The following is a 19,659-nucleotide window of genomic DNA, read 5'->3' as shown; positions in this document are numbered from 1 at the left end:
CAGGGCTTTCGCAGCATTCCACGTTAAAAGAATGCAGAACGAGGACGAAATCACTTGTTGGGCATCCCGTAGCCCAAAAGGAGCCCAAAACCAGCCCAATTGGGCTCGCAACAGTCAGCTCTCTGAGTGTGCACAAGCTCGATCAGGTGAGGCTCTGCAGCATCGTGCTGAAGACGCTAATTGCCAGACAAAACACACAGAGAGAGCAAACAATCTGGTGGAGGCAACCCGAGGCACGAGTACCGCATTCACTGCGCTCCCCACCACCAGACCTGTAACACCGCTGACAAGACTGGTGGAGTGCTTGCACACGCTTATAGCCAGGCGTGCCCGCTAACAGCTGCGATTGACCACAGATAAGCTACACAACTTGTGCCAGTAATAATAGATCACTTATCAAATACAATAAATCAATTACACCTAATAATATACAAATAAACACATGTAATAGTCTAAGCAAGAGTAATGAAACAATGTATAAAACACTTAACTCAGCTGCATGCAGCAAAGAAAGAGGAAGTATTGGTGTTGAGGATCCTACTTATAGGGACACAGACTCTATGGTTGCTGATGTTGCACCATGGCAGTGTGGGAAATGTAGTTTATTGTGTGTATTAAACATGTTTTCATTGTCTGCTGAATATTTACATTAAAGAAAGAGAAAGCATAATCCTCGCCTCTATGTCCTTAATAGAATTGAAAATTCTTGGTGCGAATGCTAGCAAAGTTTGTATTCCTATCGGCTGCAGGAGAGCCATGAAAGCTTCAATGTTAGCTGCTCTCTTTCACTTTTCAGGAGAACAGACAAGTTACTGCTGTTCCTTGGCACCTGGGTGTAAGGTCACTCAATAGTTATTGTCTGGCCTCTGGAGCAGCAATTCTCAGCTGTACACTTCATTTCAAGTCGAAACTTGGTATGTTTTTGCATAAACCTAATTAATAAAACCACAGTAAATCTGGTCAAAGGAACTACACAGTATTTAAGTAAGGCTGTGCAAGCATTATTTAGCCTGCTGTAAAAAGTAAAATACAGTACAATACCACTACCTATGCAACTCATTTTGGTACACCCAAGTGATCAGATTGTCGCATACTTTAACATATTATTCCCAGTATGTTTTTCACTACATATTCCTCTCACATTATCTCACTTTCCTACCCTTTCTCCTTGTGTTTCATGTTACTATCTCCAGAGATCTCACCTAATTGGATCAGGGGTGTAGGGAACCCCCACTTTAGCACTGGGCCTGATAAGCTGGTGAACTGGGTTCTCATAAACATTAATGAATTGTTTATGGGCCTCTTCTATCTGCAGACAAAATGCCAATAAATAGCACTGCTACCAAATACCATGAGAGAGGGTTGTGAGTTTTTAGATGGCATGCTCAGGGAAGGGAATATATAAAGAAAAAAAGTGGAATAGTAGAAAATGCAGAGAGAGGAACACATTGGAAAATAATGAGCATGACAGAGAAAGATATGAAAGGGAGGATGAGAGAAAAACATGTGTCGATACAAAGGGAAAAAGGAACGGAAGGTGAAAGGAAAGGTCACAGGAAGGAAAGAAATGCAAAGGAAAAAATGGAAGGAAGAAGAAAGGTAGAACGAAAAGGTAAATGAATGACTGGATGGAGTGAGAGGATTGACTGGCGAAAGTGTGCATGGACAGGAGTGTTGGAGCATACACAGATGAAAGACGAGTGAATGAATGGATGATTAAAAGATAGATGGATACATGAAAATATTGATGAGTGGATGGGTAAAAAGATGGGTGAGGCAATGGGTGGGCGTATGTAAATGTGAAAAAATGGATGGATGAATAGATAGAAAGATACATGGATGGATAGATGGAAGGTGAGTGAAAGGAACTTCTTGCGAAGCTTTCATTGGCTCACTACGCGCGCTCAGTCTGATCTGAGATATGTTTCAAGTGGAGGGTATTTTTATTTTCTGGCTACTCCTTGCCTGAGGCATTTCCTCTATGACATCAGTAGAGACTGCATGCTCATATCACAAGGTAGTTGAGGTATATGAAAGAAAGAATCTGAAAAAGATTATTGAATAACAGGAACAGTAAATGAAAAGGGACACTCATTTAGAATGCATGTCTTGTTTGTGGTTTCATTACAAACTTACAAACACAATATTTCATTCAAATGTCAGGTTAACTGAAGGCCATTCTAATTGTGAAGTCAGGAATGAGAGAAAAGGATTGTATCACAAGGGCTTTAAAGAATACTTATTTTAAAATAATAAACTTTTTGAGTTTTAAGGAATAACAGTGAAAGACACAAAGGGTCACTGACAAGCCTCTGTGGTCAATGGAATTTACATACATCATTGGCGCTCTGCCGCACAACATACCACTATGACTGCCCAATTCACTTAATCTGTCCCTGGAAGGTCATCGGTCCCCAAACCCTTCCAATCCAACTCCACTCGAACCCCCAGCCCTCCCCCACCCCCTCCGTTACTCTCTTATCGTCCAAGATTGCTCTTTTCTTGGCTGGTAACCAGAGAGGCATCCTTTCAATGGGGGTGATACGATGCTTAGGTGTGGTCGCAGTCAGTATCCGGGCAGCACGCGTTTTGCACAAGCTGATGCCTTCTGATTTTAATGGGTTCAGTTTAAGAAATAGTGCCAATCCAGTAGTGTACGCTGATCATGAGACCAGTTAATCCAACACGCAGGGAACCAGAGGTGGAAAGGGACCTGACATCGGAGCTGATAGTTTAATTAAGAAGAGAATTAAGAAGGTGAAGATGGGAGGGCGGGCCTTCTCCTATTTGGCCCCTAAGTATTGGAATTCGCTGCTGGAAGACATGCGGTCATGCCCTACTGTGACTCTTTTCAAAAAGCATCCTAAAACCTGGCTATTGTAGATGAGTATTTTGCACAAGGGTCTGTTTGCCTCCAGAGCGCCGAGAGGTCCCCCTGGGGGATGATTCATGAGCCATATGAATATAAATATTAATAATAAATAACAGTTGCGTATCTTCATTGTAGAATTAAAACTACGCCCCCTTATCATGCAGCAAGAGGCTTAAGGGTAACATCTAATATTAACAGGTAGATGGGAGTACACTCCGCTTTAACCTGACTTGGCACTGACTTGAGAGAGGCAGACAAACAGTTTGGGGCCAATCTGTCAAAACGGACAGGGGCCATTTTAGTGCAAGAGTACAGAGGCCCAGTTCCTTCAACCTGGAAATCAATAGTGATTGGTTAATATTATCAAAATCTGCAAAAACGTTCAAAAGGAAGACAATCCCCCAACTATTGCCCACTAGCCTCTGGAGGTCATCCTGGGCAAAATTCACTAACAGTTCTGTTTGAAGCCTGTTTAAAGGTGAAATTATTACTGGCCTCAATAAAGGCGTTCAACTGTGTAACTACTACTTTTTTCCAAATGATTACTAAGTTGACAGGGATATTGGGAAGGAGCTTTAGGGTCCTATGTTAAGAGAGAGACTTTCTTCACTAGTTTGACCATTACTGCCGTCGACTCTAATTGCAGGAAGGAGACTTTTATTTAGGGAATGATTAAACAAACTGACTACATTTGAGGTGCGCAGCAGACACATTGTTTGATTATGGAAGGCCACACAGCTTCAATAATCAAACAAAGATTGGCCAGAGAGACTTATAGGAGAGAGAGTCTGTTGACGTCTGCACAGTGTGGAGTTCTGGACTTTTTGGTACCGTCCAAAGGTGTCAGGGACAACACCGAAGACCCCTGAGTTCTACCTGTCTCGGTGCACAAATAAACAGAAACACGGGCTTCTCGATGGTGGCGTCAAAGACCAAAGGTTTATTACTGCAGGGACACAGAAGTCACAGAAACTACACACGGGCAGAATCTAGGAGCCTGTTCGATTTGTACAAAGTGGGTTGCTCCTTAAATACTAAATTTTCAGTTTGGGGCAACATTCTTCACATGCTAGTATATTTCTAAACCTTCATGTCCTAAACAATAAATATTTGGCGTTACACAAGAATCTTCAACAATATCTGATGTCAAAACATTACGAACGAGGGGTTCCCATTGTTCCATCATAATCCCATGTCAACTTTTCATTCAAGAGCCGGACCGCCTCATCGTAAATTTCGTTACCTCCCCCTAATAAAGGCCCAGAAGAAAAGGAGCAGAGCCAGGTGCAGAAGATAGAAAAGCAGGATAAGAGATGTTTGTGGGTTGTAAATGGCAAGGCTACCGGCTTCGGCCGCCTAATCATGATCAGGCCAACGAACACGAGAACCAGTATAGCAGGACTGGCCTCAGGCTGGGGAGGCAGCTTTTGCCGATTCATGCGGCCACAGCGTTTCTGTCCTAAGGTGCACGTGTCACTAGCAAGGTGAATCGCCGGCTAAGGCTTACGTGTCCTTAGTGAAATGGGTTGATCAGAGGTCATTGCGTGTCCATTGACTATGTGAGGGCAAGAATATAAAATGGCTGCCATACTCTAAGATGGATGCCATGGGTGAATCAGAAATGTGTTTATAACAGGAGTACTCTTGCTCGTAGCATAGCGAAAACACCAGGATATGCTAAATGGATCATTTGCGGTTCACTGGTACCAAAATTATGAGTTTACGACAATGTTGAAAACACGGGTTCAAATCGTCGCGGAACCTCAAGTGGGTGAGTTTGTTCTGGTATTGCCCTAACAGAGGGGAAAATTAAATTTCCTGTTCAGTCTGGGATTTGATGTTATCGATCTGTAACAGTTTGTTAGGTAAAGCTTTCAAGGGCTCACATTTTGTATGCCTAAGAAAGGACTGCAATTTTTCAATAACCTTGAAGATCTCTTTCAGTGTGTTGGCTGCTAGCATAATGCGGGTGGATTGGTAGTTTAGCCAAAATAGTTTGTATGGGACTACAGCCGTGATACGAAGTTGAGCACCATTTCCTTTATTACTCTTCTGGGTGTTTTTTGTGAGAAAGATGTTTGATGTATCTGTGAGACTCAGTGGGTAATGTTGAAGAACGTATTCATATTCTTATTAAAATCTGCTAAAGCACAAGCTATGTCATTTAGATTAACTGTAATGTGGTTAGAGGCAGAAATAGACGTAATCACTTGCTCTATGGATAGAAAACGATCTCAGACACCTTTCGGTTATGACCCTCCTTACATTGGTTTTCATGTTTTTGGGGGTTTGGAGTGTGAAGGGGACTCTGAAGTTGTCAGATGAAGGTAGCAATGGACAAGGGTCTATAATGCACTGTAGGTCAAAGGAAGCAAAAGTAACATCTAGTAAAAGTCTGAAAGATGAGTGGGTTCACTGTTCATTATCATTAGATTGCAAATCTTACGCTCCTTTGAAAAGTGATGGCCAACACCAACCGGGCTTTCTAGACAATAGTGGAAATTGGCTAGAACAAAGGTACAAAAATTACTGAGGATAAAGATTGAAAGATTTGGGAGGTTATAAACAGAAATAATTTTAAAGGAAAGATAATTTTAAAGAAAATCTCAAATTACATTAAACTTAGTTAGAGTCTAGGACTACTGTGGGGTTTTTGGGCTCAGAGATCGATTATGTTCAGGCCGAGCAAGGTCAACATCAAGATGCAAAAAATAAATTGGAGACACCAAAGGATTGGGGCAGAAATTCCTACTATCAAGCAAATGTTAGACAATATATCCTGGTGCAACTTCAAAGTGGATATTTGCATGCCAAGGATTGTGGCAAAAAAGAGTCCCATAAATTTAAAAGTGTCACACACTACTTCAAAGGACAACTGCAAAAATGGGTTTTCACACATAAACCTGGATAATTCAATCTACCATGATTTCACTGAAAATTGGAATGGATATTAACAAGTGCACCAAATTACTTCAAGAGAGCCTGCATGGAGTGGTATTGGGACCAAAATTCAAACCAGTGTATTAAACTGATTTGTTTGTCATCCAAAATAAAGCAAGAAGCCTTCCGTCAAAATTCCTATTCAGTTTATGTAAATGCTAATGAAACAGTCTGTAAGGTCTCGCAGCAATGACAGATAGAAACATTTCTCAATTCGGTTAAATGCTTAACCATATAAGATGTAAAACAGATTAATCATACAAACACAATACATAAACTCATAAAATCTTGATTCATTGTATCAGGTGCATAAAAACATAATGAACCATCCCCACATACCGTTTTAAAATAAATAATACATAAACATTGTTAAATGATGGGCCAGCAGTAACCTCAAAGGGCAATCATTAAATAATGGCTGTCCTTGGATATCATCTAGGATATAGATTGCTGAAAAATGAGAAGACCATTGTGCTTCTGTTATCACCGGGGCGACACCAGGTAAGGAGTCAGCTGCCAAAAAATAATTTCTGCCCCAATCCTTTGGTGTCTTCAATATATATTTTGTGTCCTGATGTTGATGCTTCTCTAAATACTTATGCACAGGGGTCTAAATGTTGGCAAATAGCATATGTGGACTGTGTTTAATTTTTTTAAAACTTTCTTTTTTCTATTTTGTGATATAACAGATACACATTTAACCCCCCCCCCCATGTGGCATTATAAAAACACATGTATGCAGATCGACAGCCTCATTATGGCACTTTTTGGACATAGGTTACACTTTAGGCATACTAAGATTCATGAGGAAAATTCAATGGAGAATTAACTGAATAAATATACTGTATCATGAGGAAATAACCCGGGCCTGCCCCATGCACTACTCCAAACACCTCTCAGGAGTCAGCGCCCCCCGCCCCGTCAGATCTTGATCCCTGTGTTGAAAAAAGGTCACCACTAGACCCCTCAGACTCATTGTGTGAAGGCGGCTCTCCCTCTGATGACCCTGAGATACACATGGCCCGCCAAGCCAACAAGTCCTCCTGCAATTTCCATCTCTCCTTGTGCTCTGCATATGCGTTTCCACCGCTAGGGTCCATTCTCTGACATCCTTGAGCCATGTAGGGATCTCTGGGGCTCTCTGTCCCATCCATGTTATAGAGACTCTGCGCCTGGCCAGCACGAGCATCAGCTGCAGCAATTTATAAGGAAGTTTCTGCTTTCTCGGCCTAGGTACTAACGCCAGTAGGCAGTGTAAAGGTGTCTGCTTAATCTGGAGGCCCGTAGTAGCCTTTATGTGATTTACCACGCTCGCCCAAAATCGCCCTATCAAAGGGCAGTCCCAGGCTAGGTGTAAGAAGCCCGCCCCGCCGTAACACATCTGGGGCAACTGTCCTCTCTACTCTCGGAAAAGCGACTCAGCGACGCAGGGGTGAGATAGGTTTGATGCAGGAAGTTAAAATGAAGTAGTTTAAAGCGTGCATTACATGATACCCGTCGTGTCAACGCTCCTATTTGTTTACGCTGCCCCTGGTCTAGGGGCGAGCTATATCAGTTTCCCAAGCCGCTCTGGCTGGAGGGACCGGCGGGGTAGAGTCACATCTCATGGCTGCGTAAAGCAGGGAAATAAGCCGACGTCCCCGGCCGCATGTCAAAAGAATATGTAAGGTGTGAGTCATTGAGGGCTCCGCTGGGCACTGAGGCCAAACCGTCCGAACTATATCACGCAATCTCTAGTAATGCAAATATTGTCCCCCTCCAAGACCAAAGGTTTCCTCAGCCTGTTCGTACGTCAGGAAGGTGTCCGCGGGGTATAAATCAGCCAGGAGCTCACAACCCCCCTCCCTCCAAGCCCTAAAGGACACATGCCGCTCCATCTCTATCATGGGCGCCAAAATGCATATCGGGAGTTCCCTGTGAAAGGGCGCCGACCGTAGGACGTTTTCTATGAAGCGTTGCCAAACATCCGCCGTGTGCCGTACCACGTAGGGCAATGTAGATTGTGCCCCCCTCTCCTGCATGAGCACTACCTTTAACTGCGAAACCGTAGCTCTACCAGCCAGCAGCGGTGTCTCCCATCCATCTGCATCGGCGAACCATCTGGCAGCTGGTTGCAGCTGCGCCGCATAGTAATACAGATCAAAGAGCGGGGCTTCTAGACCACCCTCTTCATAGGATCTCACGACAGTTCGGAGAGCCCCCTGCTGCGCCGACCCGCCCACAACAAGGACGTGAGCAGCGCGTTCAGGGTCCAAAAAATCCTAGGGGGGAGAGGACAGAGCGTATTCTGAAGGACATAGAGTTTCCTGGGCAGCATTACCATTTTTGCTATGGCCAGACGGCCCATCAGGGACAACGGCAGTGTGTTGCAAAAGGCCATAGATTGCTGTAAAGACTGAAGCACCCGGTCAATATTGCGTGCAAATAATTGTGACTCTGTCAAAGCCACTTGGATACCCAAATACCGAAAAGCCTCCCGTTCCCACCGCAGGCCCAGGTCTGGCAAGTCCTCCATGGAAAAATCAGGGACTTGCTGCGGTTAAGCCGCAATCCTGACGCCTCACCAAAGCGGTCCAGGTGATGCATCAACATCTGAAGTGCCTCACCAGGGGCCTTCAAATAAAACAGTGCGTTGTCCGCATACAGAGATATAACGTTGCAAGTGTCTCCCACCTGGATGCCCCATTGTGATATCTCGGAGCGAATCCTCATGGCAAATGGCTCTAGAGCAAGGGCAAACAGGTGCAGCGAGAGAGGGCACCCCTGTTGTGTGCCCCGTCCCAACAGTCACTCCTCTGATCTCGCAGTACCCAGGCGTACCCTCGCCTGAGGAGAGCTATATAGGATACGAATCCATCAGCAAAAATTAGGACCCAGGCCCATTGCCCGCAGCACCTCCTGCAAATACCCCCAATCAACTGTATCAAACGCTTTAGTGAGGTCGATGGAAACCAGAACCGTATGTTCCCCGTTACCCTGCACTTCATGCTTTATGTAATTCAAGCGCTGCAGATTCATAGCTGTATTGCACCCTGGGATAAACCCACATTGGTCTGGGTGTTCTAAGTGCTCCATATGAGGAGCCAACCGGGTAGCCAACAACTTGGTCAAAATGTTGACATCCGTATTAATCATGGTGATCGGGCGATATGAGGAAAGATCCTGCTTATCACCACCCGGTTTAAGGATCATACAAATCTCCCCTTGCAAAATACACTGAGGGAGAGATCCGTTCTCAAACGCCTCCGAGAAGACTCATAATAAAAGCCCAGACAGCGTGTCCCTGAACTCCTGAAAAAATTCTGGTGGGAATCCGTCACTCCCAGGTGATTTAGCCCGGGGCAGATGGACCAAGGCTGCCCGTATCTCAGACAGCCTCAGGGCACCCTCCAGGTCTTCCCGATCCGACTCAGAAAGTGTCAGCAGGGGCAAGTCCTGTAAATAAGGAGCATAAGTGGCTTCGGAGACATCAGGGTTCGCTGTATAGACTTGTTGTAAGTGGGACTGGAGAACTCTTAAAATGTCCCGTTCCGAGTGAACGATGTGCTGGTTTGGGTCCCTGAGGGCCACTACGCACTCAGCGGCCTGTTCCTTCCTAAGGATCCAAGCCAGTAGGCGTCCCGATGTGTCTCCCTCCCTATGTAATCGTTGCCTGTATTGGCCCAGTGTATATTTATCGAGCCGGTCAAAGATATCATTGAGCTGAATTTGGGCCTCGTGCTCCTCCTTCCCTTGTAGGGCGTCCGGGTCTACCGGAGTTTGGGCTTGTAGAAGCTTCTCCTCCGCCTTTTGGAGATCCTGGGTGAGCTGCTTGCAGACTCCATAAGTGAGTCCCATACAGGCCTCCCTCACCACTGCCTTCAGGGCCTCCCACTTAGTGGCTAAGGAGACATCCCCTACCTCCCAACTAAGTTTCACATAGTCCTCAAGGGTCGTCGCAATGTGGGCCCGCCCTACCTGATCCCAAAGGATGTCCACTGGAAACCTCCAAGACCTCGGGCGGCTAACCGGGGCTCCCCATTGCACCAAGCAGGTGACTGGAGAGTGATCTGAAAGGAACCCAGCCTGGTGGGTAATCGTAATGGACATATCCAGCCCCATATTCGCCACTAACACCCTATCAAGGCGACTGTAGGTATTGTGCGTGGGAGAAAAGCAGGTATAGAGTTTCTGCGTCGGATTCTTCTGGCGCCAAAAATCCACCACCCCTGTGTTATCCATGACTTCCCTGAGCCGTGCGGTCATGCGAGAGTTAGTGCCCGCGCGGGGCAGAGACCTGTCCAGAAGCGGGTCAACAACACAATTAAAGTCCCCGAACCAAAGGACTGGGGCCTCCAGATCGTGAACCAGGACTTTCTGAAGTTTTGGAAGAAGACCGGGTCATCTGTATTAGGTGCATGTGTTCATTATGCCGATGGGTAATCGTAATGGACATATCCAGCCCCATATTCGCCACTAACACCCTATCAAGGCGACTGTAGGTATTGTGCGTGGGAGAAAAGCAGGTATAGAGTTTCTGCGTCGGATTCGTCTGGCGCCAAATATCCACCACCCCTGTGTTATCCATGACTTCCCTGAGCCGTGCGGTCATGCGAGGGTTAGTGCCCGCGCGGGGCAGAGACCTGTCCAGAAGCGGGTCAACAACACAATTAAAGTCCCCGAACCAAAGGACTGGGGCCTCCAGATCGTGAACCAGGACTTTCTGAAGTTTTGGAAGAAGACCGGGTCATCTGTATTAGGTGCATGTGTTCATTATGCCGATGTCCCTGCCATCTAGCTTCACCCTTACGAGCAGGTATCTGCCGTGTATGTCCGCTTCCACATATTGAATAGAAAACGGAACCCCAGGTGCAACCCAAACTAAAACTCCCCTGGCATAAGTAGAAAAGGATGAGTATGTGGACTGTGTTTATTAAGAATTTGATGGTGGATATCAAGACTCATGTTGACTTCAAATATTCTATTGTCTCTATCAGCCACATGGATACATATTTTTGTACATAGCACTAATGCACTCTTTATTCACCATATATAACTTTCCCTGCAATGTCAACTTTTAGGAGCACCTTGTACAAGTACCATACTATATTGATTGAAATATATGCACTAAATGCATAACTGAAACTTACTCATTTGAAAGGTTGTCTTCCATCCCCAGTATAACACTATTGCTGTAGAAGTCAAGGACTACACTTCCCCCATAGGGACCACTTTATTGTTGAATAATTGTCCAGCCCAGGTCCCGGGGTTACTGGATTGCCCCTTTAATTATAGTGAGATGGCTAGGAGCCATAAGGAGTCTAAAACTACAGAAGCATTAAGTGAACAAACATTGAAGGAATCATAGGGCACAGGCTGAAAATGAGCATAGGCGAAACAGAAACCAAAGACTGTCATAGAGCGATTGCGTAATCGCAAAGATGTGCAGGGATTACCAGATTCTGGTATGAGCAGAGGCAGGCAGAGGCCTGCAGAGTAAGTGCAGAGACTCAAATAGGAATGCAAGCCTAAGGTTGCCAGTTATGTGCATGTTGTCCCAGCATGTTAAGCACAGTCCCCTAACACTTCCACAACATCCATTCTCCACCCACTTTCTACTAACGTTGTCACCGAGTGCGTCTAATCTTCGGTGAAACTTCAGCCATTATCTGACAACAGGCTTATTAGTACAGAATGTCTGCTATTTAATCGGTAATAGTATAAATAGTAAAGTTTCTTTACCATATAGCACTTAATCTTGGCTATGTTGTTGCTATCAGCGTAAAAAGTGAAGCTTATTTACTATTTGCATCGCTTCAAACAAATAGTACATGATCTCTGCAATTTAGTTGGTGGCCAGGAAAACAGTGCATTTTGTTTTGCTGCTTGCACTGCCGACAGCCAAATGGTACATAATCTCTGCTCTTTAGTTGGAGGATGGGTAAATAGTGACATTTCTTAGCTATGTGCATGGTTGCTGGTGAAATAGTTTATTATCTCTACTGTTTTAGTTGACAGATGAACCAATAGTGAAGCCTCTTTGTCGTTTGCGCGGTCACTGGCCAAATAGTACATGATCACTACTATGTAGCCAGCAGCCCAAATAATAAATGATCTCTACTAACTAGTTAGCAGCCAGGTAAATTGAGAAGCTTATTTTCTGTTTGAGCAGCTTCTAGCCAAATAGAGCATGATCTCTGCTGCCTGGTCGGCTGTTGGGTAAATAGTGAAGTTCCTTTGCTGTTTGCACGAACACCAGCCATATAGTACATCATCTCTGCTACTTGGTCAGTGGCTGAGTAAATAGGAACTTTGCTACCTATTAATACGGCTGCCAGTCAAATAGTGCATAATCTCTGCTATTTAGCTGACAGCCATGTACATAGCAGCAGAAATTCACTATTTACTCGGCAGCTTGGTAAATGGCCGCTACCTTCTAAATAAAGTCTTCCTCTGCTGACCTCTGCACAGCCAGACATCTTCATCTTTAGCAGTGCACTTCTTGTGGAGACATTACACTCTTCATCTCTTTCTCTTTGCAGTTTGCCACGTGACCTATGGGAATCTTCTAAACTTTGGTCAAATGATTGTGCAGCTTACTAAAAAGCCCCCTTTTCCGTATTACACATCATATGGATGCCACTGTGGCAAGGGTGGAACTGGAATGCCGGTGGATGACACAGACTGGTGAGTGAAGCTAAATGGGGGAGCAGATGTTTACAGTAATGTTATGAACTTATCACTCTGATAAAGGGATGTCTCTGCGTATTTGTTTAAATTCTGTAGGTGTTGTTGGACTCACGACTGCTGTTATGAAAAGTTAGCATTGGAAGGATGCCACCCCAAAAGGGACCACTACATTCACATACCTCACGGAGATAGTGTGATGTGTGGTGAGTATGTACATTTATTTGTGTTACTATAACAGAAGGTTCCAGGACTGTGTTATAGCCTTATATCCCGCCGTAGCAGGCTATACCGGCCATTAAAGGAATAGCCCAGCTAGGAAGGGCTATAAGGCTATTAGAACATTCTGCCACTAGAGGGCAGAATGTTTTAACAAATAAAACAAAGGCCTCTCAGAGCCAAGGGGGTTTAAATCCCCTCAGGCTCTGAGAGGCCTTTGTTCATAGCAACAGCTGTGAACAAAAGCAACATTGGAATGCCAGTTGAAGCACGGAGCACTCCATTGTACTTAATGGAGTGCTCCACATTCCAATGTTCTAATACAAGGATGCTTAAAGTAAAAACATGAGCAGACTTTCTAGAAAGGCAGAAGAGTAGCTTTATTGGAACAGTCTTGATTATGTATGGATGGGTTGATTGGTTCAAGTGGAGGCTTACCTTTAGAGAAGGCGAGGCGACGGGAAGATACAGAGAAGGCGTGTTCTCGGTTATTATGTGACAAATGTAGTAATTAAAATAACATCCACTAAAAACTCACATTCTTTGCTTTGTAAAACAGTTGTGAAAGTGCCAATATGAAGAATCCCAATCAGAGAAATCAAACTATTTTACGAACTGATACTCACTCATTAAAGATGTTTGTTTAAACGTAGATACAGCAAAAGACATAGGGCCAGATGTAGGTGGCCGTTTCAGGCCATTTACCGATCGGTAACGGCCGATTTTAGCCGTTACCGATCGGTAAATGGGTGACAGATATGTAGGGGGCATTGTTTTACCGATCCGGTAAAATTACCGATTCGGTAATTTTACCGAATCGGTAAAATAAAAATTCAGCAAATTTACCGAATCTGAGGCTCCCAGATGTAGGTGGGACTCTTCTGAGTCCCAGAGGCCTTACAGAATCGGTATTTTACCATCTAATCCAATTTGATGGTAAAATACTGATTCCGGTGTGCATGCACATGTGTGCATGCACACCTATGCCATGTGACAGGCAGACCTGCCCTTAGGGCATGTATGCCTGCCACATGGCACCGAGCCTGTTTTGGGGGTGCCAGAGGGTGTCAAAGTGACACCCCCTGCACCCTTGTGAAAATCGGTATTTACCGATTCGGTAAATACCGATTCGGTAATGCCCATTCATTCCTATGGGCTTCAAAGCCCATAGGAATGAATGGGCATTACCGATTCGGTATTTACCGAATCGGTAAATACCGAATACTTCCGATTCGGTATTCCAGCACATCTGGAATACCTACATGTCCACAGCTTAGATTTACCGATTCTGAAATACCGAATCAGTAAAATTCGGTATTTTAGAATCTGTAAATCCAATTTACCTACATCTAGCCCATAGAGGCACGCTCCCAATTGTATTTTTGGCGGTAAACATAATTTCGAGACAGAAAATACCTATTTTACAACTGTCAGGAATTGACATTGTATTCCTGGTGACGTAACTGTATTTTACTACTATGAATTTCTCCGTGAAAAGTGTGGAAACTCCCAGAGTACTCAATTCAACTCAAAGGGGAAGTGTGCAACCCAGAGCATGATTTCTCACTTTGTGAATTCAATCTCTGGCTTCAGTGTTGCTAGAAATGATCCTTCAAGCTATTCAGTCAGACAAAGACACTGAAGGGAAAATAAGTAGGGTGGGTGGCGGTACATCTGTGATCTGGTAAACTGCACTAAGGAGGCGGAGGCTTCAATATCCACAGCAGAGGATAAACTTCATCTCCTTAATGCAGACAATAAATGATTTAACGATGAAAGATGCCAAAGCGCGGTGCAGAGGGAATGACCTTTACCTACTGGGAATCCTGAGGGTCCAGGGGGGCCACACCCACAAAATTCCAAGCAGATTGGTTTTCAATATGGATACCAGCGGGGGTGTTCTCATCCTGTATTCTCCTTGAAGGCGCACACCATGCAATGGTGCCTAGGGCCGCTCCCGCTGCACCTCTCCACCATATGACTTTTAGAGTCCTGAACTATATGTACAGAGATTTCATTCTTCTAGTAGCCATAGAACACTAAAATGTGCCATTAAACTCTGCCAAGGTCCTCAACTTCTCAGACTATACAAACAAGGTGCAACAAAGTAATGGCCATAGACCCAAGGCAGGCAAAATGAATTTATCACCGCTTTTGCGTCTGTTTTCGGCCCCAAAGCAGCAATAATTTCATCGCCCTATTAGCAAGCTGTCACTAACATCAGTTAGCAACAGCTTTTAGGTGATAGCGATTCAGAAAAGGGGGTGGTGATGAACAGAGTGTCTGAATTGAGCAGACCACTCTTACCCAGTCCAAAGATCAGGGCTTGATCCATCACCGTTATTTATCTCACTGCCCCATCCCAGCTCAGAACCTGGCTATATGCAAATCAGTCTGTCCCTGGCCCAGTGCATCATGGGAACAGGGCAGACTAAACTACCAAGCCAATTCTTCACCAGAAAGGAAACAAGCTACCGGGGACCGGTTTCTGGCATTTCAGCCGTCTTCGGCCCGGCTTGCTTGAATCCTGATGGAGCAGTGAGAAAGGGACTCATGTCTGAGTATACCCTGCCACACCTATAGTGGCCAAAATCGATTCAGAAAAGGGGGTGGTGATGAACAGAGTGTCTGAATTGAGCAGACCACTCTTACCCAGTCCAAAGATCAGGGCTTGATCCATCACCGTTATTTATCTCACTGCCCCATCCCAGCTCAGAACCTGGCTATATGCAAATCAGTCTGTCCCTGGCCCAGTGCATCATGGGAACAGGGCAGACTAAACTACCAAGCCAATTCTTCACCAGAAAGGAAACAAGCTACCGGGGACCGGTTTCTGGCATTTCAGCCGTCTTCGGCCCGGCTTGCTTGAATCCTGATGGAGCAGTGAGAAAGGGACTCATGTCTGAGTATACCCTGCCACACCTATAGTGGCCAAAATCGATTCAGAAAAGGGGGTGGTGATGAACAGAGTGTCTGAATTGAGCAGACCACTCTTACCCAGTCCAAAGATCAGGGCTTGATCCATCACCGTTATTTATCTCACTGCCCCATCCCAGCTCAGAACCTGGCTATATTCAAGCAAACCGGGCCGAAGACGGCTGTAATGCCAGAAACCGGTCCCCGGGAGCTTGTTTCCTTCCCAGTGTAAGAATTGGCTTTTGTAGTTTGGTTTGCCCTGTTCCCATCATGCACTGGGACAGGAACAGACTAATTTGCATACAGCCAGGTTCTGAAACTGGGATGGTGCAGTGAGCTAAAAAACGGTGTTGGATCTAGCCCTGATCTATTGACAGGGTGAGAGCTTTCTGCTTAATTCAGAGACTCTGTCCCTCACCACCCCTTGTTGTAAATATTTTTGTCCACCCTAAGCGTGGAAGGGTATTCTCAGATGTGAGACCCTTGCTCATTGCACCATCAGGATTCAAGCAAACCGGGCCGAAGACGGCTGTAATGCCAGAAACCGGTCCCCGGGAGCTTGTTTCCTTCCCAGTGTAAGAATTGGCTTTTGTAGTTTGGTTTGCCCTGTTCCCATCATGCACTGGGACAGGAACAGACTAATTTGCATACAACCAGGTTCTGAAACTGGGATGGTGCAGTGAGCTAAAAAAAGGTGTTGGATCTAGCCCTGATCTATTGACAGGGTGAGAGCTTTCTGCTTAATTCAGAGACTCTGTCCCTCACCACCCCTTGTTGTAAATATTTTTGTCCACCCTAAGCGTGGAAGGGTATTCTCAGATGTGAGACCCTTGCTCATTGCACCATCAAGATTCAAGCAAACCGGGCCGAAGACGGCTGTAATGCCAGAAACCGGTCCCCGGGAGCTTGTTTCCTCCCCAGTGTAAGAATTGGCTTTTGTAGTTTGGTTTGCCCTGTTCCCATCATGCACTGGGACAGGAACAGACTAATTTGCATACAGCCAGGTTCTGAAACTGGGATGGTGCAGTGAGCTAAAAAACGGTGTTGGATCTAGCCCAGATCTATTGACAGGGTGAGAGCTTTCTGCTTAATTCAGAGACTCTGTCCCTCACCACCCCTTGTTGTAAATATTTTTGTCCACCCTAAGCGTGGAAGGGTATTCTCAGATGTGAGACCCTTGCTCATTGCACCATCAGGATTCAAGCAAACCGGGCCGAAGACGGCTGTAATGCCAGAAACCGGTCCCCGGGAGCTTGTTTCCTTCCCAGTGTAAGAATTGGCTTTTGTAGTTTGGTTTGCCCTGTTCCCATCATGCACTGGGACAGGAACAGACTAATTTGCATACAACCAGGTTCTGAAACTGGGATGGTGCAGTGAGCTAAAAAAAGGTGTTGGATCTAGCCCTGATCTATTGACAGGGTGAGAGCTTTCTGCTTAATTCAGAGACTCTGTCCCTCACCACCCCTTGTTGTAAATATTTTTGTCCACCCTAAGCGTGGAAGGGTATTCTCAGATGTGAGACCCTTGCTCATTGCACCATCAAGATTCAAGCAAACCGGGCCGAAGACGGCTGTAATGCCAGAAACCGGTCCCCGGGAGCTTGTTTCCTCCCCAGTGTAAGAATTGGCTTTTGTAGTTTGGTTTGCCCTGTTCCCATCATGCACTGGGACAGGAACAGACTAATTTGCATACAGCCAGGTTCTGAAACTGGGATGGTGCAGTGAGCTAAAAAACGGTGTTGGATCTAGCCCTGATCTATTGACAGGGTGAGAGCTTTCTGCTTAATTCAGAGACTCTGTCCCTCACCACCCCTTGTTGTAAATATTTTTGTCCACCCTAAGCGTGGAAGGGTATTCTCAGATGTGAGACCCTTGCTCATTGCACCATCAGGATTCAAGCAAACCGGGCCGAAGACGGCTGTAATGCCAGAAACCGGTCCCCGGGAGCTTGTTTCCTTCCCAGTGTAAGAATTGGCTTTTGTAGTTTGGTTTGCCCTGTTCCCATCATGCACTGGGACAGGAACAGACTAATTTGCATACAGCCAGGTTCTGAAACTGGGATGGTGCAGTGAGCTAAAAAACGGTGTTGGATCTAGCCCTGATCTATTGACAGGGTGAGAGCTTTCTGCTTAATTCAGAGACTCTGTCCCTCACCACCCCTTGTTGTAAATATTTTTGTCCACCCTAAGCGTGGAAGGGTATTCTCAGATGTGAGACCCTTGCTCATTGCACCATCAGGATTCAAGCAAACCGGGCCGAAGACGGCTGTAATGCCAGAAACCGGTCCCCGGGAGCTTGTTTCCTTCCCAGTGTAAGAATTGGCTTTTGTAGTTTGGTTTGCCCTGTTCCCATCATGCACTGGGACAGGAACAGACTAATTTGCATACAGCCAGGTTCTGAAACTGGGATGGTGCAGTGAGCTAAAAAACGGTGTTGGATCTAGCCCTGATCTATTGACAGGGTGAGAGCTTTCTGCTTAATTCAGAGACTCTGTCCCTCACCACCCCTTGTTGTAAATATTTTTGTCCACCCTAAGCGTGGAAGGGTATTCTCAGATGTGAGACCCTTGCTCATTGCACCATCAGGATTCAAGCAAACCGGGCCGAAGACGGCTGTAATGCCAGAAACCGGTCCCCGGGAGCTTGTTTCCTTCCCAGTGTAAGAATTGGCTTTTGTAGTTTGGTTTGCCCTGTTCCCATCATGCACTGGGACAGGAACAGACTAATTTGCATACAGCCAGGTTCTGAAACTGGGATGGTGCAGTGAGCTAAAAAACGGTGTTGGATCTAGCCCTGATCTATTGACAGGGTGAGAGCTTTCTGCTTAATTCAGAGACTCTGTCCCTCACCACCCCTTGTTGTAAATATTTAGGTGATAGCGAGCGGTTTGGGGCCCGCTTTGCAAAGTGGGTGTACCCAACCTGTTAGCGGCTGAAAGCAGTCACTAACATTGCTATCGCCTATTATCAACCGAGGCGTAGCAATTAAAATATACACGCTAAGCGCGAAAATTGCCAAATCCTAACGCCTGCTCAGACCACTTCTTAGCCTGTATATTTAATAGGAGGTGGATATTCAGGTTAAGTCCCTATTAGCGATAATGCCTGAATATCGCTGAATTTCCAGCGATATTCACGCATTTCCCTGCGGTCGCCGGATATTTTATCGCTATGGAGATAAACGTTGCTAATAGCACGTTATCTCTGCGATAAAATCCAGCGATGCGCGGCGATAAAAAAAAAATCGCTAATCTTATTTAGCGATAAATATCGCTAGTTGTTGATAATATGCCCCTAAGGCCTTTGATGAGGGTCAGATGTTTTTACCATATTTGTATAGGAAAAAAGGGGACTTTACTTCAATCAGACCTGTAGGATAGCTGAGTTGTGTGGGCAATATTTCTGTTTAGAGGTCAGACTTCTCCAGACCAAGTTTGGAAGTCACCAAGTTACTGTTTAGGGGTGATGGATGATTCATATTGGAAGGTATGTGGGCAGAGGTGACTAGGGTGTCAGTTTGTTTGCTTTATAAGGGTTGTGCAATGAGTTTTGGTGTAGCATGACTTCAATATATGTGCAGAATTACTGATACTAAATTATGACATCGACTTTTATGGTCATTCCATGGAAAGTCAATGGATTAAACCATACATTTAAGAGGGGACAGATGTGCAATATCTCAAAGAACATGCTCCAATGTTCCTCTTGTAGGAGGCACATCTAATGAGTACCCAATGTGTGTTTTTAGGCCAATATGGCTATTTTAGAGCCTATAGTGCTGTCTTAACAAGGGGCTCACAGAGAGTGGCTATTCTTATTCATAACACATTCCCTCTTATGGTAATGAAGGTAACCTTGCATCACATGCTCACTGTGCCACTGAAACCAAGCTACACCTGGCTGATGAACTCTAATAAGGGCGAAACCGGTCCAGGGTTTCTTGTGTTCAGAAAAAACCCGTCCTGGCTGTTCAGGCTGTTCCCATTGGAGCATGGTTAAGTATGATTAGCATATAGCAGGGTACAAACTGAGTTGGGATTATGGCCATA

General features: G+C 45.2%; 1 protein-coding gene across 1 annotated transcript in view; it reads left to right on the top strand.

Annotated features, from left to right (window-relative positions):
• Window positions 1–19,659, top strand: part of LOC147711507 (basic phospholipase A2-like) — a 111,350-nt gene that overhangs the window by 9,249 nt on the left and 82,442 nt on the right. The window contains exons 3-4 of the mRNA XM_086920200.1: window positions 12,334–12,478; window positions 12,578–12,684. Coding sequence (XP_086776326.1) covers window positions 12,334–12,478; window positions 12,578–12,684 — 252 coding nt within the window. The remainder of the gene's footprint in view (window positions 1–12,333; window positions 12,479–12,577; window positions 12,685–19,659) is intronic.

This window comes from Lissotriton vulgaris, chromosome 5 (genome assembly GCF_964263255.1).
Source record: "Lissotriton vulgaris chromosome 5, aLisVul1.2, whole genome shotgun sequence".
Lineage (NCBI taxonomy): Eukaryota > Metazoa > Chordata > Amphibia > Caudata > Salamandridae > Lissotriton > Lissotriton vulgaris.
This window is presented reverse-complemented; position numbering and strand designations above follow the sequence as displayed.